The sequence below is a fragment of the Myotis brandtii genome, unplaced genomic scaffold (genome assembly GCF_000412655.1).
Source record: "Myotis brandtii unplaced genomic scaffold, ASM41265v1 scaffold806, whole genome shotgun sequence".
In the NCBI taxonomy this organism is placed as follows: domain Eukaryota; kingdom Metazoa; phylum Chordata; class Mammalia; order Chiroptera; family Vespertilionidae; genus Myotis; species Myotis brandtii.
In genome coordinates this window covers 2,411,127-2,433,634 of record NW_005371249.1, presented here as the reverse complement: position 1 = coordinate 2,433,634, position 22,508 = coordinate 2,411,127, and the positions used below count along the sequence as shown (strand labels likewise).

Sequence of the window (22,508 nt, the reverse complement as noted above, 5' to 3'; positions counted from 1 at the left end):
ATCCTTAACATGAATGCTTGCCAACAATATCGCAGGCAACCTAAAGTCAAATAAGACAGTTCACAGTTGACAAGAGATTAAAAAAAAAAAAAAAGAGGGAGCAGACTCCATTTATTAAAGATGGAATGAGGCTTGTAATGGGAAACCTTAAAAGAAATAAAATTTTAATATAGCATGTACACTTTGTACAATCCTAAGCATATAAATGTGTACATTTAATTCTCAAAACAACCCTATGTGGTAATATTATTATTCCCGTTTTACAGGTGAAAAAACTGAGGCACTGAAAGATTAAGTTTGACTGAGATTTCATGGGTAGGAAGTGACAGAGCTAGAATTTTCTAAAAAATATTTTTATTGATTTCAGAGGAAGAGAGAGATAGAAACATCAATGATGAGAATCATTGATTGGCCACCTCCTGCACGCCCCCTACTGGGGATTGAGCCCACAACCCAGGCATGTACCCTTGACTGGAATCAAACCCGGGACCCTTCAATCCGACATTCTAACCACTGAGCAAACTAGCCAGGGCCAGAGCTAGGATTTGAATGAGGCATTTTTAATGCTGGAATTCATGTCCTGAACCACAATGCTGGAAGCATAATTCTGACCATGGCAATCAAGACAAAAGAGGATTGCCCTAACCGGTTTGGCTCAGTGGATGGAGCGTCAGCCTTCGGACTCAGGGGTCCCGGGTTCGATTCCGGTCAAGGGCATGGACCTTGGTTGCAGGCACATCCCCAGTGGGGGGTGTGCAGGAGGCAGCTGATCGATGTTTCTCTCTCATCGATGTTTCTAGCTCTCTATCCCTCTCCCTTCCTCTCTGTAAAAAATCAATAAAATATATTTAAAAAAAAAAAAAGACAAAAGAGGATCACCCAGGTTTCAGTGTGAAGAATGAGTTGTTTCGTGGACACATTTTTTTTACCTTAAGTTCAGAGAGAAGGCTGTTATGCATGTGGGGGTTGGGAGTTCTTTGTTCTGTGACACAGTGATGACATCAAGATAAACTGCCACTAGACTGAGAAAAATGGACTGGCTGCTAGAGGGCTTGCTTGGGGTTGAGGGGGACAAGGGGCTTCTTTGGGGCCAGCTAACCCATTCCCTCGCCTGCAGACACTGTGGCAGCAGTTGCCTCCAGAGTACAGGGAATATAGTGATACTATTCCTGTTCATGGTTTGGCAGATCCGGAAGTGGTGGCAACTTGGGAACTGGCGACATCTTCAGCCCTGGTACTCTGGAGACATCATGCAAGGCAAGGTGGGTGACATAGATGTGTAGAGGTCTAAATAACTATTGACGCCACATCTGAATTTTGGTGAGGAATCATTGACATGGATGTGAGCCCAAATAAGTGACTATAAGCCTTAAATGTGAGGCAGCGTGACTGACCACTGACACTAGATTTGAAGCCAGATCAGTGATGACTTACCCTAGATGTAGGATTATGTAAGAAATGACTTACCCTAGATGTAGGATTATGTAAGAAATGCTGATCTCCACGGGTGCGCTGGGTAATGGCCATTAACACTGGATGAGTAAATGACTGTTGACCACAGATGTGGGGCCAGTTGAGTAACTGTTCATTCTGGATATGGAACAGAGACTGAGAGCTTCATGATATACCTTTTGACTCTGAAAAGGTTGATAGTATTTTTCTCCATTTCCCAGGGCCTATCACTTCTATACCATGTGGCTTTCTTTGGTCATTTGTGGAGGCAGAAGTCGGAGGAGGAAGAAGAGGAAGAAGAGGAGGAGGAAGAGGAGAAAGAACAGGCAGTATCTCTGGGTCCATTGAAGCCAAATTTTCTTTCCAAAGAAGCTCCTATTGGACAGCAAGCCACCACAGCTCCATCCCAACCATCCTGTGATCCTGAGAGCCTCCACAAGGCCATAGAAACAACAGAGCTAGTACTCAGACAGACCCCAAGCCCTCCTAGATCATTCCCCACCTTTCAGATCCTGACCAACCTGCCTGTGAGGCATAAGACATCAGGGAGTGATCTACAGCAGAGAAAAATCCAGCTCTTCTGGGGACTCCCTTCTCTGCACAGTGAGTCCTTGGAGGCCATCATCCTGAGTTCAGGTGACCCCTCTCCCCTGAAGTTACCTGTTGGTCCTTCTGTCTGCTTCAACGAGTTTTCCTTCCTGCATAGGTCCAACCTGCTGTTTCCCCAGTATTGCTCCCCAACCCAGCTTCCTACCCCTAAAGTCCATACCACAAAAGATCTGGAAGAGATGACCCCTAATCCTCAGCAACGTCCCTCTCCACTTTACCCTTCTGTCCCATCACCACCCCTCCATCTTAAGTGCTTTCCCATAGACGACAAAGGAGTCCATTCTGGTGCTCAGGCACATACAGAGTGGCTTCTGTGGCAGAGAGCGGCCCCTCAGGTCTCTGAGGATCAAGCCCTGCACCCGCAGCCTGAACTACAAAGAACCAGACCCTCAAATTTTCCCCCCTCATCTGAGGTCTGGCGGGGGAGGCCATGGGATCCTGGCTTCCCACAACACACCCCAGATCCACTCTCTGCCTCTCTGCTGTCTCCCTCTAACTTTCTGGGAGTCCCGACTAGGTTTGAGGCCCCATGGAGGACCATGGTGCAAAAGGAGGACCCCAAAGCCTCTGAGACAGCAATGCTAGTTCCCAGCCCAACCCCAGCCTCTCTGCCAGAACTCCAGGGAGTCAGCCCTAAAGGAGACCTGTCTGGAGCTGAGGACCACTGGGAAAACAGAAGACAAAATGAGAATCCTCAGATTTCTGAGCCTCCAATCCTGGTCCCTTTCCAATCTGTAGCCCCCATAACAGAGCCTCAAGGAACTAGACACCTGGAAGTACCCCCTGGATGTGAGTCTCAGTGGAGAACCACAGGACATAAACAGAGTTCTCAAGCCTCTAAGCTCCCAATGCCAGCATCTTACCAATCTGATTCTCTGTCAGAACCCCAGAAAGTCAGCTCTGAAGGACCACCTACATCTAAGGACTTCTGGGGAACCACAGAATACACACAGAAGCCTCCGGCCTCTGGGTATCTAATGCCAGTCCCCTGTCCTCCCTCAGACCTCCAGCAAGAACTCCAGAGAGGCAGTCCCCTGGGAGATTTATCTGGATACAAGCCTCACTGGGGATGCAGAGGAAATCCACAAGCTTTTGAGCCCCCAGCCTTGGACCTCAACCCAGGATTCTATGGAACCAGCCCTGCATGTATCCCATCAGGATCTGAGACTCTATGGGAAGGCATGCAAAAGAGAGAACATCTTTGGGTCTCTGAAGACTCAGTTTCATCTCCCAGCCTTCCTTCAGCCTGTCTGCTGGAGTCTCTAGGAATGGGCCCCCAGGGAGTCCTATCTAAGTCCAAGGCTTTGGGGGAGACTATGAGGCAGATAGAGAATCTCTGGACCTCTGAGTCTACAGCCCCTTCATGGGGGGACATGAAGCAGAAAAATATCTGTTGTGCTCCTGTGTCCCCATTCTGGGACCCTAGCCCACATCCAAACTCTATGTCAAAGTCTCACTTAAGTGAGCCTATGAGAGACCAAGGCAACTATAAGCCTGAGGGGGAAGCATTGGAACAGAAAGAGAACAGCTGGGCCACTGAGCAACCAGCCTTATCTCCCAACACACTTTCTGCTCCTCTAACAGGTCCACACATTGACCCTGAGTTTGTCTGGGGGAATGTGCAACAAAGAGAGAGCCCCCAAGGCCCCAGTCCTCCAATAGTGGATCCCCTGCAGCCAATAAACTGGCCTCCCACCCTAGCTGAAACTCTGAAGACTGAGCCCAACCAGCCTGGTCTACCCAAGGAAGAGCTGTTCCCAGGAGCTAAGGCACAGGTTCCACACTCCCCGAGAGAGGCTGTCCTAGAGATATCCACCCATTCTGGGATCCAGGCTTGGCACTGGAGTAGAGAATTAGAACTCAGGCTGAAGAAACTACAGCTGAGCCCTGCTCCCAGATCTCCTGGTCCAAGTCAATCATTTGGCAGTTCCCCTGCCCTGAGCTCCACAACTCCCGGCACTTGGGGACTCTCTTCCTGTTCTTCACAGCAGACTTATCCCCCCAGTCTGTGCTCCCAGTCTTCAAGCTGTCAACCCGCACAAGTTGAGAGCACAGTGACTCAGCCTGTCCAGGTCTCCCACTGTTATGACTCCCACTCCTCTTCCCATCCTCAGCCACAAGGGTCTGGTAGGGCAGAACAAAGGTTTCAGAGAGAGGAAAGAATGAAGGCAAAGATGGTGGCCCGGGTGACCCAGGTCTCACCTCAGGGACAATCTGTTCACATGGAGGCTGATGAGAACTGCCCAGGCTTGAGAGAGTCCTCCAACTCTGAGGTTCCAGTCTCGGTCAACAGACAGAACAAGGCTTCAGTCTTAGCATCAGCCAAAGAGAGAGAGAACCCCAGGAAACCCAAATCAGGAGACCACAGAGGAGGGGATGCAAGATTGGGGCCATCCACAGTTATAGGAAAGAGCCATCCAGCCCAGGGCAGACTAGTGGAGGTCCCTGTAAGCCGACTTTTCCAAAGATCTCGGCACAGGAACCAGCGGTCTCTCAACACTGCTCTCCCCCAGCAGCTTCACTCTAAGGCTGCAGGTCCCCAAGATAAGCGAGGAGCAGAGCTGAGAGCTGGTGATATCCTGATCCCTCGGCACTGTAAGCACTGCTGCCCCTGGGCCCAAATGGAGAAACATCTCTCTTCCCCCACACCTCAGCCTCCCCTTATCAGGGGTCTCCAAAGGATATTTGCCAAGCTTCCGGGTACCCATGGACCCATGCCCACCAAATCCAGTCAGCATGAGAAAAAAGCTGATAGTACTGGCACCTGAGGGCTGGGGAGACAAGCAGAGGAAATCCTAATAAACTAGGTAAATTAAACAAATCCAACTCATGATTTCTTTGGAGTCTGGGGTACTGGGAATGTCAGTTCCCTATTAACTTCTCCAGCAACTATATTCCCTCAGAATCAGGTCCCTAAAATAGAGAGTTCAGGATTCTGCAAGCTTAACTTTCTTCTCAAGCCCTTCACAGATAGATGATCAATCTGGGATCCACACATCCCTGCTCTATGGGGTGAAGCTTAAAGGCCAGGGAGCACAGTCCAGTGCTGCCCTTGAGAAGAACTTCATAGCAAGTGAACAGAAGAAAAATACATCTCTTCACATGAGCACAACTGGTCTTGGTCTAGACTCTAGGCAGACCCAGGGTATGCCTGGGTATGGTCCCCTTCTTCACCCGCTCGACCCACAGTTCTCCACATATCTTTCCATCTCTTCTCAGCCCTCTACTCCTATTCTCCCTGGGTCAACTCAACAACCATTCATTCCCAAGGTTACAAAAACAAGTCCTCTCATGTTTAATGGCCATTTGGATTTCTTCTAGAATTGCCTGTTCATATCCTTTACCCATTTTTCCACTGCTGCACTATTTGTTGGATATTGTATTCGTTTTCGGCTGCTGCCATAACAAATTACCACAAAACAACACAGATTTACTTTGTCAGAAAAATAAAATCAAGGGGTTGACAGGGTTGCATTCTTTTCTGTAGGCACAGGGCAGGATTCATTCCTTGTCTTTTCTGGGTTCTAGAGGAGCCTTAGCTACTGGGCCTCTTTCTCCATATTCAAAGCTAACAAAGGCTAGTTCTCATATCATATCAATCTGCTCTCTATTGCTTCCCTCTTCCACTTGTAAGGACACGATAAATACTTGGTCCCACCTGGATAATCCAAGATACTATTCCCATCTTAAAGTCAGTTGGTTAACAACCTTAATTCCATTTACAGCCTTAATTCCCTTTTCCATGAAAAACAGCATATTCACAGGTTGCAGGGATTACGACATCGGACATCTTGGGAGAGCCATTATCCTGCCTACCACAACCTATTATGTATAGCACAGTTATTTTCTCCCAATCTGTGACTTATTTTCTAATTTTGTTTAAGGTGATTTTTACTCTACCAAAGTTCAAAATTTTTATATAATACAATTTACCAACATTTCCCTTCAGTGGCCTCTAAAATGTTTTTTTCTGGTACTTGTATATAAGTGGCCTGGTGCACAAAATTCGTGCACTTGGGTGGGGGCGGGGAAGGTCCCCCAACCTGGCCTGTGCTCTGTCACAGTGCAGGAGCCCCACGATCCATCACCCCAAAGAGGTAGGCCCCACCCACCCATCCAGGGCTCCTCAATGGATTTCCCCAAAGAGGTAGGCCAGAGCCAGGGGAGGCCTGCAGACCCCTGGCTCAGGCGCACAGAGGCCTCTGCCATGGCCCCATCCCCTCCCCTGTCGCTGCAAGTCCCCACCCACCCGTGCCTGCTGCACAAGCAGCCTCCAGCTGATCAGTTGTTACATATGAGGGTGTTCCAACCATTTGCATATTACTCTTTTATTAGTATAGACTAGAGGCCCAGTGCATGAAATTCGTGCACGGGTAGGGTCCCTAGTCCTGGCCGGCAATCAGGGCAGATCCGGGCCTTCCTTCCTCCAGCTGCGGACTTCCTTCATTCCACACCGCCCCCTGGTGGTCACCACACATCATAATGAGCAAACTCCCACGGGGACAATTTGCATATTAGCCTTTTATTACATAGGATTAGAGGCCCGGTGCACCAATTCATGCACAGGTGGGGTCCCTCAGGGTGGCCTACGGGGATCAGACCCCAGCTCGTACCCCCAAGCTCGCAGCCCCTTCTGGCACCCTGCCATGGCCTGGCGCCACTCCCTCACCTGCTCCACCATCCCACCTGCAGGGCACTCTATCGGGGCCGGGCCTGCCACTGGTCGCTGTCTGTGGGGCAATCAGGCCCCCACTCGCACTTGTGTTGGCCTGGCACCACCGCTCACCTGCTCCACCATCCCGCTGCAGTCCTGCTTTTATCGGGGCCCATTGGAGCCAGCAGCACCTCCACTGCAGCCCGCTGCTGGCACCGCGTTGCCAACACCCACCATGTTCCACACCGCCCACTGGTGGTCAGCACATGTCATAGAGAGAGGTCAAACAATTTGCATATTAGGCTTTTATTACATAGGATGTTAGGTTAACCTAATTTTTGAGTATGGTAGGCAAAAATTTAACTCCCCCACCTTTCTCCCACAAAATAGATGTCCAATTTTACCAGTACAATTAAAAATATATAGAATTCCTTGCCTGGCCGGTGTGGTTCAGTGGTTGAGTCGACCTATTAATCAAATCAGGTGGTCACGGTTTGATTCCAGGTCAGGGCACATGCTCAGGTTGCAGGCTTGATGCCCAGTGTGGGATGTGCAGGAGGCAGCCAATCAATAATTCTCTCATCATTGATGTTTCTATCTCTCCCTCTCTGAAATCAATAAATATAAATAAATATGAATACAATGTCTTAAATCCATTCCATAACCATAGAGTGGTTTGATTCCCGGTCAGGGCACATGCTCGGGTTGTAGTCTCGACCCCTAGTAGGAGGTGTGCAGGAGGCAGCCAATTAATGATTCTCTCTCATCATTGATGTTTCTATCTCTCTCTCCCCATCTCTAAAATCAGTAACATTAAAAAAAAAAAAAAACTTATAAAAGGAAAAGGTGGAGATTAATGTTAAAAAAAGATATAAAGCAGGATGATCTTATTTTGATTTTAAAACACCACATGTATAGACATACACATTTACACACATGCACAGAAAAAGACTGAAAAACAGCAACTAAAGATGGTGGTCTCTGATTATTGGGAATATTCATTTAAAAAATATGCTTATATTTTTTCTAAATTTTTACAATGCACATTATTGCTTCTATAAAAATAAAAGGTTATCTTGAAAGTGAATTGCCTATGCTGTACACTTGGTAATTGTAAGGTAAATTTTGGCTTTTTGACACACACACAAAAATTAATCCTCATAACACTGAAATCTGACTCACTTCCCTGTCTAAACCCCCCAGATATCTTTGGACTAAAGTTCATTTCTGGCATATGAGGGTCTTCATGTGACTTCTGACCCCTTCAAATTCACTCCAGCACTCCCTTGCTAGCCAACCTATGTTTCTTCTGTATTCTCTACCCTCTGTGCTTTTACTAATTGCTCTCCTGCACTTCTCCATGTCAAGTCTCCCACCTTCCTTCAATGCCCAGTTCAGACTATCTTTCCTATCTTGGTTTGGTTTACCCCTCCTTGCAGCCACATAACAATGTGTACCTTGTCAATAGCACTTGCTTCCTGATAGTATGGCAATAAGCCGTTCAAAGAGAGAGTCTATGGTCAAGTCCACATTCCCAATCCAGTATTCTTCCCATTCTACAATATTCCCTCTACTCTATATCTGGTTCAGAAAAACAGCCAGTCAGAAGGTACATATTATTCCTCTGTCTCCTCTCACTAATGTCACTATTCTATTCCAAAGCTTTATTTATAACCCAAACCTGAGGGCCTGAGTCCAAAACTCACCACCTGCTGGCTAAGAGTGGAACTGAAAGTCCTTTCTATCTCCCCACCTATTGCCCCCACCACCACTTGAGTCAAAGACAATGCAATTCTGAATTTCTACTTGACACAGAAATATTTAATGACTCTATGCATCTCTAGATAGCTTTATGAAAAATCCAAGTCCTACATTCTTGTCTTTTTAAGGACTCAGTAGGTTGTAGGACCGGGCAAGAGTAACAAAACATTTAGACCAAATTAATGACCGGCAGGTCAGTGTTCCTCATGGGCATTGTATAATCACTAGACTCTCACAGAAATTTGTAGGAGCAATATCTTAGATCCAAATGTATCTCAAGATGTTAGACTTATAGTCCCATCTGTGGCATACTGTTGATCCTGTGTGATGTATTTGATGCCATATTCTTAGTCAAAAACCCATCTTTTTTTTAAAAATATATTTTATTGATTTTTTACAGAGAGGAAGGGAGAGAGATAGAGAGTTAGAAACATCGATGAGAGAGAAACATCGATCAGCTGCCTCCTGCACATCTCCCACTGGGGATGTGCCTGCAACCAAGGTACATGCCCTTGACCAGAATCGAACCTGGGACCTTTCAGTCCGCAGGCCGACGCTCTATCCACTGAGCCAAACCGGTTTCCGCAAAAACCCATCTTTTAATCATAGCACTTACCCTATGGGAAGAAGTGATTAGTTAAGACTACATTTCAATTTCTTTCTGGGAACACTGTAGGGAAAAAGACAGACTGCTGATACAACTTGCTTCTTGATTTAAGTATGTAGGCTTCTGCAGATGAAAGGTGACAAATAGTCCCTCACTGCTTCCTACAGTTTACAAAGCACTGTCAATCACTGTATCAGAAAGCTACACTGCTATAAGCTCAAGTGCCAGCACTAGAACTAGGCCTCTCACTACAAGTCTGATCTTGATTTTTCCTAAGAATCTACAGAGCCTGGCTGGCATGGCTCAGTGGTTGAGCATCAGCTAATGAACTAGATCACAATTCAATTCTGGTCAGGAAACATATCCAGGTCGAGCCCTCAGTATGGGGCATGTAGGAGGCAGCTAATCAATGATTAGCTCTCATCATTGATGTTTCTCTCTCTCCCTTCCTCTCTGAAGTCAATAAAAATATATTTCAAAAAAAGAATCTATGGAGTTCCAACTATATTCCATATAGACACACTGTGTGACAAGTGAAAACAAAGCAATCATTCCAACACAAATTTCTATTACTTATCTCTACATATTTATGGGGAAATATCACTTGCCTTCTGTTATGCTCCCATAGCTTAATGCAGAGGTACTAAATACCTTTCCCTATTTTTAGCCCAAAGGATAGACTGTCAGCCTAGGGATAAGACAGAATGTTCTTATGTTGGTGAAGATTTTCTATCTGTTTAGACCAGATGAGAGCCTGGTGTAAGTACTAAGACAAGCAACACAAATTTGACTGTGAATAATTTTCTCTGCACCATAATCTTTTTTGGGTAAGGCTACTGACCCCAGAAGCACTAAATGATTTATGATGGTGGCTGCTGAAGAAGAGTACACTCTATACCTGGATAAAACTATTTAAGCAATCATCTGAAAAAACAGAGCAGGGGAGGATGTTTAATTTAGGAAAAAACACATCCAATACTAGAATTTTGTCTTAGAAAACACTATTTTTTTAATAATACAAGTTACATAAAATAAAGGTGGACACAACTGTAAGTGATCCTCAACCAGAGCATGAATGTTTGGGATTTTTTGATGCACCAAAAGAACATCCACTTTGAGACAGAGATTCTATCTTTTTGCAACCCTAAGGTTTTTGGAGGGAACCCCAATTCAGTCTTTGGTCAGGAAAGGGGACTCTCTGCAGACCTAGCCTTACCATCCACCTCAAATGTAGGCAAAGGATGCCACCTTGTCCATATCTGGAACTCCATCAGACTATCCTCCATCTACCATGGTCCTATCCAGTGATACTGAAGACATTGGGGCTAGGCAGCAGTATCATACCAATGTTAATCAGGAGGGGAAGAGAGCAGAATTTTATAGGATTTTACACTGGAAGATGCCTTGGCAGTGAGGGGTAGCCCAAGGCCCTTCCCAGAAAAAGAAACAGGCACAGGGGCCAGGACTCAGGCTCCATTTTGATCCAACGTTTATTATCCTTTTACAACATGTCATTTTTGGTTTAGAAACTGCTTGTGATTAGTTTTCCAACATTAACTCAAAAGCATGTAAAATAAAATCAACCTACTCTCTATATAAACACCCAGCAACTGGCCCTTCATCCTCCTGCCCAGGTTGGGTAGGGGGAAGAAGGGAGGGCTCAAGAAGCACTGAGTGAAGTGCAGTTGCTTTACTGTGGGGAGTGGCGGTAGTGCCTTGGTTCCACACCCACACAGGATCCCTGCACTGCCCCCAACTACAAGAGAAATGATGTAGGCCCAAGGCCCAATTCTCTGTTGGTAATTCACTCTCTGCCTCCCAAATGAAAATCGCTTTTATTTTATCGCTTTTGTTTTGTGTTTGTTTTTTTTTAAAAGTCCAACATTAACTCAAAAGCATGTAAAATAAAATCAACCTACTCTCTATATAAACACCCAGCAACTGGCCCTTCATCCTCCTGCCCAGGTTGGGTAGGGGGAAGAAGGGAGGGCTCAAGAAGCACTGAGTGAAGTGCAGTTGCTTTACTGTGGGGAGTGGCGGTAGTGCCTTGGTTCCACACCCACACAGGATCCCTGCACTGCCCCCAACTACAAGAGAAATGATGTAGGCCCAAGGCCCAATTCTCTGTTGGTAATTCACTCTCTGCCTCCCAAATGAAAATCGCTTTTATTTTATCGCTTTTGTTTTGTGTTTGTTTTTTTTTCAACAGAAACCCCTGTCCAGAGTCTGACTGTAGCTAAACTGTTCAGACTGAGGAATGGAACAGGCCGCAGGCGCACCCCTGGTCCCTCCTGGGCAAGCGCCCCCACCCTCAGGGAACAAGGTCCAGCCAGGCCAGCTCGAAGCACACTGGCCATCGTCACTTAGCCATAGAGGTCATCGTCATTGTCTTCCGTGTATACACTGCCACCTGTGCCACCTCCACTGCCCTGGCTGGGGCCAGCTCCACCCTGGTTTCCTGAAGGGAATCTGTGCACAAAAGCAGAAGCAAAAAAAAAAATTTTAAAGGTAGGGGTTAGGACAGGACCTGTATAGGACTTTCACAACTACCCCTCTAGCCTCCTTAGGACTCCCACTAACTTGGTTGTGTAATTCCCCAAGGCAATTTAAGCATTGCCCACTGTCGCCTAATTACCTGAAACTGCCAAAGCCCCGACTCTGCTGAAGGGTCTGAGCAAACATCTCGTATTTTCGAATATCATTGTCACTGACAGAACGGCGGGCAAAGCGCATGGCCTCCTCAAAGTGATCTCGGCGGATCTCAGGCACTGGATCATCTTCTTCTACCTCCTGTAGGGTTGGTAAACACAGACCACAAGGGTAGTTAAGGCTCAGCCTGGATCCCTTCCCTGGCCTTCTTGCCTCTCATTACTACAGTAACCTGTTGGTCTTCCTGCCTCTCCAATACAACCTAAGCAAGTCACCAGGCAATCTTAATAAAACTGAATCACTGCCCTGCTTAAAAACCTGTCAGTACATTCTGAAAAAGGCAAAACTGTAGGGATAGAAATCACATCAGTGGCTGCCAGGGACTTAGGGTAGTAAAAAAAAAAACTGGTTGCCCTAGCTGGTGTGGGTCAGTGGTGAGAGCATTGGCCTGCAGACCAAAGGGTCACAGGCTTGCTAACCAGTAAAAGATAGGTAACTGGTTTGCAGGCTCAATCCCAATACATGTGTGTGCCTCTCTGTGTCTCTCCTCCCACTTCCTCCCTCCCTAAAAATGAATGAAAAAAATATCCTCGAGTGAGGATTAACTACACCCCCCAAAAATAAATAATTTTAAAAAAGAGAAACCGCCCTAACCGGTTTGGCTCAGTGGATAGAGCGTCACCCTGGGGACTGAAGAGTCCCAGGATCGATTCCAGTCAAGGGCATGTACCTTGGTTGCAGGCACATCCCCAGTAGGGGGTGTGCAGGAGGCAGCTGATCGATGCTTCTCTCTCATCAATGTTTCTAACTCTCTATCACTCTCCCTTCCTCTCTGTAAAAAATCAGTAAAATATATTTTTAAAAAATAAAAAATAAAAATAAAAAAGAGAAACTGACTAAAGTGGCCCAAGGGAACTTTTTGGGATGACAGAAATTTCTATCTCTACTGTAGTAATAGTTACAGAACTTATACACATTTGTCAAAGAAGTATGTAAATAGTGCATTTTTACTATATGTGGATTATGCCTCAGTAAATCCAAGTTTTAGAAAGAAAATACAGCTAGTTTGGGTCAGTGGTTAAAGTGTCGGCCAGCAGAATGAAGGGTCACATGTTCGATCCCAGTCAAGGGCTCATGCCCCAGTCAGGGTGGGTGCGAGAGGCAACCAATCGATGTGTCTCTCTCACATCGATGTTTCTCTTTCTCTGTCTCTCCCCCTCCTTTCCACTCACTCTCTAAAAATCAATGGAAAAAATATTCTTGGGTGAGGATTAACAAAATATAAATAAGAAAAATATCAACGCCTCTGTGTTTACCACATCTGAATTACACCTTACCTAGTGGCCTCACTTTCAGTAACATATGCCCTCTTAAATTTACCCAGGTTTTCCCAATTTTTGTAATCCTACTTAGCAGATTATATGGGCTTATTTTCTTTATTCAAATTGTACTCTCCCTTCAATAACCCAGCTCAAATCCTATCTTTTCCACTGAGAAGCCACTCCAATTGCTGTGAGTTATAAGACTGCTCCCTGCCCTAGCTGGTTTGGCTCAGTGAATAAGAGCATCGGCCTGCGGACTGAAAGGTCCCAGGTTTGATTCTGGTCAAGGGCATATGCTCAGGTTGCAGGCTCGATCCCCAGTACGGGGCGTGCAGGAGGCAGCCAATCAATAATTCTCTTTCATCATTGATGTTTCTATTTCTCCCTCTCCCTTCCTCTGAAATCAATAAAAATATATTTACAAAAAAAAAGACTGCTCCCTGGGATTAATTTATCAGTAGTTTTTAAGCTTTTATGGGAGACGAGAGGGATGTCACAGACCCCCTCCAAAAGGTAGAGAAAGCATCCATCTATCCATCCATTTATAATTCCAGATTGAAGTTAACCCTCAGCTACTCTTTCTCTTTGATGCCCTGCTAAATGCCTAAATCGGATGACCTTTTCAAAACCTTACAAGCTTCTAGGGCAGCAGTCGCCAACCAGTGGTCCGAGGTCCGAGGACCACTGGTGGTCTGTAAGGTCCGAAAGGTTGGCGACCGCTGGTTTAAGGAAACCTTTGGAGCAGCGGTCGCCAACTGGTGGCCCATGAGGTCCGAAAGGCTGGCAACTGCAGTTCTAGGGCATGGTAGGGATTATCCCCCAGCACCCCATGACTGGCACATCTGGGGAAAGGATGCAAACTCACCATGGCTGATGGGTTGGTCTGCCTCTCACGGTCTCGCCTAATCTCACTCTCGATGGATTCACGAATGGCCAGCTTACAGGCACGTTGACAAATCTCTGTCAGGTCAGCTCCAGAGAAGCCATTAGTCATCTTAGCCAGGAACTCCAAATCCACATCCTAAAAGTAGAGTATCTTAGCATTTAGTCTCTCCTCCCATGATATACAAACACAATCTCTGAGCCACCACAGCGCTCCCAATTCCAATCTGTCCCATCTTTCACCACTGTTTTATTCCCAATTCTAGATTCTCCTAACACCCTCAAATCTTCCATCTTCCCTTTACAACCCCAATCCCAGAAATCCCAATGAAATCTTGTCTGGAAACCAAACAACACCCCACACTAGCCTGAGGACTCATAGACATCCCCATGGCCCATGATCTTGCACCTGCCTTGGCAACTGGAGACTTGCGCAGGTTGGCCTTCAGGATGGCAACACGAGACTTCTCATCAGGTAGCGGGATATAGATGAGCTGATCAAGGCGGCCAGGTCGCAGGATGGCAGGATCAATGATGTCAGGCCGGTTGGTTGCGCCAATGATAAAAACGTTCTTTTTTGTGGACATGCCATCCATTTCTGTCAGGATCTGGTTAATAACTCGATCAGCAGCTCCACCACCATCTCCAATGTTACCACCACGGGCCTTGGCAATTGAATCCAGCTCATCAAAGAACAGTACACAGGGGGCAGCTTGGCGGGCCTATGGGAGGGACAGATGGACTCAAGCATTAGTATACGGTCTCTCAGACCTGAGAAGGAAAATAAAGAGACCTTCACTGTTCCAGCTGAGCTGCCAGAATGAGATGTTTTTAACTCTCCCAAAGAAACAGCCTCCATTTCTATCTTGCCTTCAAGCAAGTGAATAGATAGCCCAACTGCTTGTAGCTCACCTTGTCAAATATTTCTCTGACATTGGCCTCAGACTCTCCAAACCACATGGTGAGCAGCTCAGGACCCTTGATGGAGATGAAGTTAGCCTGGCATTCATTAGCAATGGCTTTGGCCAGTAAGGTTTTCCCACAGCCAGGAGGCCCATAGAACAGTACTCCCTTGGAGGGTGTCATGCCAAACTTGAGGAATTTGTCTGGGTGCTCCACAGGATACTAGAAGGAAAAAGAAAGAGGGTTCAGGGATACCTCCACAGTTTGAAAGAAACCTAACCAAACAGAAGCCTACCCCTACCATCCCCTGGTTTAAGAACCAGTTTCCCTAGCAGGTTCTTTTAGTGCCTCAGACCTGAGAATAGCAGATTCCTGAATTATTTTCTTAAAATTCCTGCAATGAATGTGCCAACATCCCAAGACTAACCAGTTCAGTTACAAAGTATTAAAGCAATGACTCATCCTGAACCAAGATACCCTACCTGGACCAGTTCCTGAAGCTCACGTTTCACATCCTCCAGGCCCCCGATGTCCTCCCAGGTTACCTGTGGCACCTCCACCACAGTTTCCCGCAATGCTGATGGGTTGCTCTGGCTCAGGGCCCACTAAAAAAAAAAGAAAATTGGAAATGAAATTTGCAAGGGAAGGCATGAAAGTGCACATATGTGAACCCAAGAGGGCAGTGCAGTCCTTACCCGGAAGTCATCCATAGTTACTGCCAGGGAGTTCATGACCTCAGCATCAATGGTTTCATCCTCTAGGTCAATAAGGTCCATCTTCTTGCGGATGGCTTGCAGAGCGGCCTCCGAGCACAAGGCTGCTAGGTCAGCACCCACATGCCCATGAGTCTCATTGGCTACCTGCAGAGAGAAACTCTACTTACTATACTGTCTCTAAGACCTGGCTGCTTTAAGGGGTAAAAGACAACAGAATCCTAGTCCCTTCCCCTGATTCCTATTTCTGGGTCCTCCCAATTACTAGAAGACATACTAGCAGTCCATTCAGAGGCTAGACTTAAGTATTCAAACCTGGACTTGGGGCCTGGAAATAAAGCTGCCCTCAAAATTCTGGTTTGTTCTAATACAATGTCAACCAAGAACATGCCAACTCGTTTCCTGGATTCAATCTCAAATCACTTCCTTTTCTCTGCCCCAAAATCAAAATCAGTCTCCTCACATCTTAAGTTTATATTCCTAGACAGTTCCCTTCAACTGCTTGGAAATAGATATCCTAAAACTCCCGATCAGCTCTCATCACTACTCCACCTGTTCCAGGTCCACATCATCTGCCAGCTTCATGTTCTTGGTATGGATCTGAAGAATTTCCAAGCGTCCTGTAGCATCAGGGATTCCAATATCTACCTCCCTGTCAAAGCGACCTGTGGGACAACGCGTGAATTTACACAGGGCTTATTTCTGGTCCAAAGGAAAGAAGGGATAGGCCTAACGTGACCAACCATCCTAGTTTACACCCAGGACTGTTCTGATGTTAGCACTCAAACTCCCATGTGTCCAATGTCCTGAAAAACCCTTCAGTTTCAGGCATATCAGGATGGCTCAGACAGGGCATGAAGTAAGGGAAAGGACAGCTGGGCCCTTTCACTACAAAAAGCTTCAAGAAATGAGCAGGATTAGATGATTTAGATAAATGACAGATGTGGGATTAAAAAGATTATAAACAAAGCCCGGCTCAGTGGTTGAGCACTGACCTATATGAACTAGGAAGTCATAAGTTCGACTCAGAGTCAGGGCACATGCCTGAATTTTGAGCTTGATTCACAGTAGGTGGCCTGCAGAAGGCAGTTGATCAATGATTCTCTCTCATCATTGATGTTTCTTTCTCTCTCCCTTCCTCTCTGATATCAATTAAAAAAATTTTTAAAAAGGAAAAAAAAATTAGCCAAGTAGAGTTATGACCTCCCTATGAGCAAGGACAGAGTTTAAAGAAATTTGGGGTCCTTACCAAATCGCCGTAGGGCTGGGTCAATGCTGTTAGGTCTGTTAGTTGCTGCCATGACGATCACATGTGCTCTCTGCTTAAGGCCATCCATAAGGGTCAACAACTGTGATACAATGCGCCGTTCCACCTCCCCATGGGTCTGTCAGGACAGGATATCTGGTCAGAAGTGAAGTCAAGACCTTTCAACCCCCCATTAATCCCCTGGGTTAAAGCCCTACTTTTTCTCTTTTGGGAGCAATGGCATCCAGCTCATCAATGAAGATAATAGCAGGAGCATTCTTCTCAGCCTCCTCAAAGGCTTTACGAAGGTTGCTCTCAGACTCGCCAGCCAACTTGCTCATGATCTCAGGACCTGAAAGGATTCAGAATAGAGTCAATGACAAACTATATCCTTCCTCATTCCCAAATGAAAGCAGATATTTTGTTTACTAAGACCAGAGACAGGTCCTGGATGAAAAGATGGTAAATAACCTCTGCCTACTTTTTCACAGACTCTATTAGCCACTATCCCAGGATAACCAAGAGGCCAGACTGGAGAGAAACCAAGGGACCTAGTACACTTGTCTCACAGTTGAGCTGAAAGTGTGAAGATGATAGAAAATGCTCTAGGACCTCTGGCCAGAGCAGAAGCAGCACACCAGTTGGACCTCTAACAGCTAAATAGCATTCTTAAAGATCTAGTTGACCTTCCGCCAAACCCTCTATAATAAATAAATGTTTTCAGCCTGTCTATAATCCTTCTCAAAGAGGGATATATTGGGGGAACAAGAGGAAAATATCTTTCCCTTGTTGCTTATTTGTCTATAATGCATCCCAGCAGCAAAAAACATGCTAAAGTATACACAAGAGCATGCGTGCAAATAAATGTGTCCATGATTTATCCAGCTCAGGAGACTGGGTCATGCTAAGCTCAGAATTACGTCCAGCCAAACTCAAGGTGAACCAAGTTTCCTACCATTGATCAAAAAGAAGAAGGCCCCCGTCTCATTTGCCACAGCTCGAGCAATCAGAGTCTTCCCGGTCCCAGGAGGTCCATAGAGCAGGATTCCCCGAGGAGGCTGAGGACCAGTACAGAGAATATAATTAGGTTCTGACTCCCATTTTCTCCCAACCCCATCCAGCCTAACATGGCTTAAATAGGGTTTTACTGAGGGTGAGGATCACAGCTCAACCCTGATACCAGTAAAATTGAGTCCTTAGCCATAGCTGCTGGAAGACAGCTTACTTTAGGCCACACTCACTCCCCTTATCAGCAGGGAAAATACTGATAGAAGGCTGACATCTATGATTATAACTTGCACTAGAGGCCCAGTGCAAGAAAATTCGTGCGGGGGGGTGGGGGGGGTGGTGTTTCCCTCAGCCCGGCCTGCACCCTCTCCAGACTGGGACTCCTTGGGGGCAGTTGGACATTCCTCTTACAATCCGGGATTGCTGGCTCCTAACCACTGACCTGCCTGCCTGATCGCCCCCTAACCACTCCCCTGCTGGCCAAATCGGCCCCAACTCCCTCCCCTGCCAGCCTGATCACCCCCTAACTGCTCTCCCCTGCCGGCCTAATCGCCCCCTAACTGTTTGCCCCCCCACCCACCAGCCTGATCTCACCCCAAACTGCTTGCTCCCCCGCCAGCCTAATCGCCCCTAACCACCCCTGGCTCGGCCCCCACCACCGTGGCTTTGTCCGGAAGGAAGTCGGATATCCGGAAGATGTCCAGTCGATCCAGTCTAATTAGCATATTACCCTTTTATTAGTATAGATTATTAGTATAGATAGGAAATAAAGGGCAGAGAAAACCAAGAAACTACTGCAATCGAGTCTAAAGATCCTGGCATTAGACAAAAGCAAAAGGCTATTAGTCCAAGAGCTTGACTTTACAAGGGCTAAGGACTAGCTTACTCAAAAGAGTGTTGCCAGAGCCAGGACAGCATGGCTCAGTGGTTGAGTGTGGACCTATGAACTAGGAGGTCACAGTTCGATTCCTGGTCAGGCATATGCCCAGTTTATGGCTCAATCCCCAGTCTAGGGTGTGCACGGGGTGGCCAATCAATGATTCTCTCTCATCACTAATATTTCTATCTCTCTCTCCCTTCCTCTCTGAAATCAATAAAAATACATTTTCAAGAAAAAGTGTTGCCAGAGACTCAATCACTTCAGTAATCACAACCCTTCAGGATTTATTATGTTAGAATGCTTTTCCTTACCGCCAATCCCAAGTTTTCCTCTTTGAAGCTGTCTTTTCTGTGGCCTCATCCACAGGCAACACATGGGAAGTGCCCACACAGAAGATAGAGTTATTTATACGGTGCATACTAGGGGAAGGGGTAATAATTTCATCTTCAGTATATCCCATGACATGGAAATGGTTGGGAAGTTCCATTCTAGACCAGCAGTTCTCAAATGTTTTAGACTCAGGACCCTTAACACACTGCAAATTTCCTTAACTTCTACTTCTATTGGGCAGCACTCTTCTAGACCGGTTAGCAAACTATGGTGAGATTTGTTTTTATAGGGTTCATAAGAATAGCTTTTACATCTATAAAGTTATTTTATATATATAATATATATATATTAATCACCACCATAGACTATATCCCTCAGAGCCCCAGATGCTCACCTTCACACCAATTGCCTTAAATAGGGCAGGATGTCTTAAAGGCAGCTCCACCATCTCTTTTATCTGAGCTAGCTGTTTCCTGCAGCCACCAATGTCATCATAGCCTACTTCATTCAAGGACTCTTCCTCATCCTGAATATGGAGGAGACAAAGGAGAAGGCAGGGATATTATTATCAGCAAAAGCAGTTTCTTTAAATCCTTCCACAATCTGGTGTGGGAAAATCTGCTGTAATTGAAGACTCTCCTCTAAGAGGACTGTGCCTCAAAGAACAACTCAAAATCCCAAGGCAAAGATTTCTAGCACAGCTTTTCCCTCTCACACTATCCTCAGTCTTACTGGGAAGGGCTCACCTAAGACCTGAAGCTAGAATTTCTGGTAAATGGAAATTCCAGCTCCATCACCAGCATCACTTCTTCAAAATATAGTCCAACTACTTAGATCCTTTTGGTTCTAACTAGATTTTTTAAATTACTGGTATCAGATACTTCTAAGAAACACCTAAGCCCAGAAATGAAAAACTGGGAGGTTTCCCACCTCTGGAAGAAGCTTAGTTCCAAAGAGCACCCTGTCTTGACAACCACCACATGACTGTCCCACTGAATATCATATAGTCCAGTATTGGGACCAGAAAGAGGACTCACCTCTCGTTTGATAGGCTCCCCTTCACAGTGGATCACTGTGTCTGGAGCAACAATGCAGTAAGGGCTGGGATCTGTCTCCACTACTTTGAACTCCACAGCACGCATTCCACCCCGGACAAGGAAAATGTCTCCTATGAGAACAATCAGCACGAGGGCAGTTAGAGGTGTGAACTATAAGACTAAGGGAGAATTATTCATCAGAACCTGGAGTCTAGAATTCCAAATTCACTAGATATTGTCCCCACCCCCCATGATTCTGTTAAACATCAGGCAAGAGGAGAAAAGCTAGCCTGTGAAGTTTCCTTCTGACTCTCAAGAGGGACAGTGAATAATTTGATGTGCCAGAAGCCCATAAGGTTTTGACTTCTGGGGTTTTACAACACCCACCAATGGTAGAGCTGTGCTAAACATTAAAAAGATAGTTTACTCTCCTGGAGCAGGGAGGGGGAATGGGGTAACAGGGGAGTGGGAAGGAGGGCAGGGGGAAGGAGAGAATACACATGTATACACACATATGAGACTGAGACAGATGTTCTAAGGTTGACGAGTATTCCCACAAACAGCCATCCTTAAGCTCAGTCTCTAAAATTGTCTCTCACCTTTCCGGATAGGTCGATAAGCTTCCAGGAAGTATGGCTTAAGGTATACCTCAAAGAGATTGCCAGTGATACCTTCCACCGTGTCATCGATGGGTAGCACATGGATGCGTTTGCCATACTTCACATCAGGGCATGGCTGGATGCTGAGGATGACAAGCAGACTCCACATTACCAACCACACTGCAGCCCCAATCACTGGGTGTCCGATAGGGCCTGGCACAGAGAGCTGATGGCGAGCGAAAGAGAAAAGGCAGGGATGGCTTTAGGTGAAGAGAGGCAGGACAGAGTGGGAATGAGGACAAAGGAACAGCCAAGCAGAACTAAGAAAGGTCACACTCAGGAAAGGGCAGAAGTCATTAGCAGGGCTGCCCGCTCCCAATCAGTGAACTAAAAGGAAGACCCACACATCTAGAACCCCTACAAAGAAGACAGGAGAGATAGTCTTCAGTGAGAGAGATCCAAGGATGACCCATTCTGGATATTGGTGACCCGATATTGAAAAGGAGGTCTTAGCCTGTTAAGCGCCAGGGTCAGAGAAATAGAAATGAAAAAATAATCTCAAGTCAGGTGGTCAGAGCACCTTGAGAAAAGTGACTAAGCCCCTCTATGGAGGAAAGCTACACGAAACCGAGAATCTATAAAAAAAGAATCAGAAGTCTGATATTCATGGCCAGTTAACAGGTGGTTGGGTAGCAGTAGCTAAAGATGACTCCAAGATGAGAAAAGCCTCTTGCCTAAAGTTAAGTCCAAAATCACTCAGACAGCAGCTATCCTGGGTTTAGCTCAAACTATGCTTCTCTCCTAGATTAATTTGGATCCTTAAAAAGACCTGCTAGGAGTTCAACTTCCACACCCACTCTCCCACCTCATTTGAGCCCTAACACAAATCATTAATCTAACACAGTAGTGAGGTTATTTGGCAGATACACACCCTCAAATGGCATCATAAACCAGGGTCTAAGGTGTGATAAGTTATACGTCTTATAGAAAATAATAAAGAAAAAAAGGCATTAAGAAAGTCATAGAAATGTTTAAAGTCCCAAGAAGGCAAAACCAAAGCCTAAAACCAACTCTGATACATAAGTCTTTCCATGGTTAGGAGGCTTCTGATACCTGCAGCTGCCAAGGCCTTCATAGGGGTCCTGCCTATAAGGCAGGCTATCTCTGGCCTCCCATCCCTGAGGGGCCAAGAACCCCACACACACCTGATAACATCCCCTAGGCGTACGCGAAGGTTATTCCGAACAACTCTATTCATTCGAATCTTCTCATCAGAACATGTGTCATCAGAAAGCACAATGCACACAGCTTCCCGCCTCTTCTTTCCTTTCAGCAAGACTGTATCACCTCGGAACAACTGCAGCTCATCCATCTTGGGCTGAGGAAACAAGGTTAAGGCCTTTGGGTCACTGGGCCAGGGGGTAAGCAGCAGCCCTGGAGGTTGGGATTCCCAGTAAACCCCACTCTATTTGTGGTCACTGCAAGAAAAATGAGAAAAGAATCCTGGGAAAAACCCTCAGGTTAAGTGAAATAAGGAAAGACCGGACTGTGGACCTAACTTACCTGGGACAAGGACACCACACTGTTGTCCTCATTGATGGCTTCATCGACAATTAACCGATTGGGACGATTCTTTTGTTTAAGAATGGCTGTTGATAAGTCATCACCTTTTGAACTACAAAGATAAGATGAAGTCAGTCCCATACTCCAACCTTGGGGACCCACCAATTTCTAAAACTTACACTTGAAAAGAAATAGTAGATGAAGTGGAAATTCAGCCAAGGTCATGAAGAGTAATACCTAGCACGTATTACAATTCCCATTCCAGTAGCTCTTGGATGCTAGTATGCTAGCTA

At 46.0% G+C, this 22,508-nt stretch overlaps 2 protein-coding genes across 2 annotated transcripts; one reads left to right on the top strand and one right to left on the bottom strand.

The window, feature by feature from the left end:
• The first annotated feature begins 876 nt into the window (after nucleotides 1-876).
• LOC102259191 (chromosome unknown open reading frame, human C9orf131) lies at nucleotides 877-6,003 on the top strand. Its single transcript, XM_005884034.2, has 2 exons — nucleotides 877-1,262; nucleotides 1,674-6,003. Exons 1-2 carry the CDS (start codon nucleotides 1,032-1,034, stop codon nucleotides 4,827-4,829), a joined length of 3,387 nt encoding a protein of 1,128 aa, XP_005884096.1. The 5' UTR covers nucleotides 877-1,031; the 3' UTR covers nucleotides 4,830-6,003.
• Nucleotides 6,004-10,960: 4,957 nt separating this feature from the next.
• VCP (valosin containing protein) lies at nucleotides 10,961-22,371 on the bottom strand. The gene is made up of 16 exons (XM_005884009.2): nucleotides 22,216-22,371; nucleotides 21,858-22,030; nucleotides 20,653-20,795; nucleotides 20,054-20,184; nucleotides 19,411-19,542; nucleotides 17,754-17,856; nucleotides 17,017-17,150; nucleotides 16,802-16,937; nucleotides 16,105-16,217; nucleotides 15,535-15,699; nucleotides 15,322-15,444; nucleotides 14,849-15,061; nucleotides 14,350-14,658; nucleotides 13,920-14,075; nucleotides 11,719-11,873; nucleotides 10,961-11,552 (listed from the first exon to the last, which is right to left on the bottom strand). The coding sequence occupies exons 1-16, from the start codon at nucleotides 22,354-22,356 to the stop codon at nucleotides 11,447-11,449; spliced, it is 2,433 nt and encodes an 810-aa protein (XP_005884071.1). The 5' UTR covers nucleotides 22,357-22,371; the 3' UTR covers nucleotides 10,961-11,446.
• Nucleotides 22,372-22,508: the final 137 nt, after the last annotated feature.

Coding starts and splice junctions, on each gene's coding strand:
- LOC102259191 (XM_005884034.2), top strand. CDS start 1,032: ATGGACTGGCTGCTAGAGGGCTTGCTTGGGGTTGAGGGGGACAAGGGG. Junction 1,263..1,673: donor GAGACATCATGCAAGGCAAG/GTGGGTGACATA, acceptor TCCATTTCCCAG/GGCCTATCACTTCTATACCA.
- VCP (XM_005884009.2), bottom strand. CDS start 22,356: ATGGGACTGACTTCATCTTATCTTTGTAGTTCAAAAGGTGATGACTTA. Junction 17,857..19,410: donor TTAAGGCAATTGGTGTGAAG/GTGAGCATCTGG, acceptor ACTGGTCCTCAG/CCTCCTCGGGGAATCCTGCT. Junction 14,076..14,349: donor GCAAGTCTCCAGTTGCCAAG/GCAGGTGCAAGA, acceptor CTCTACTTTTAG/GATGTGGATTTGGAGTTCCT.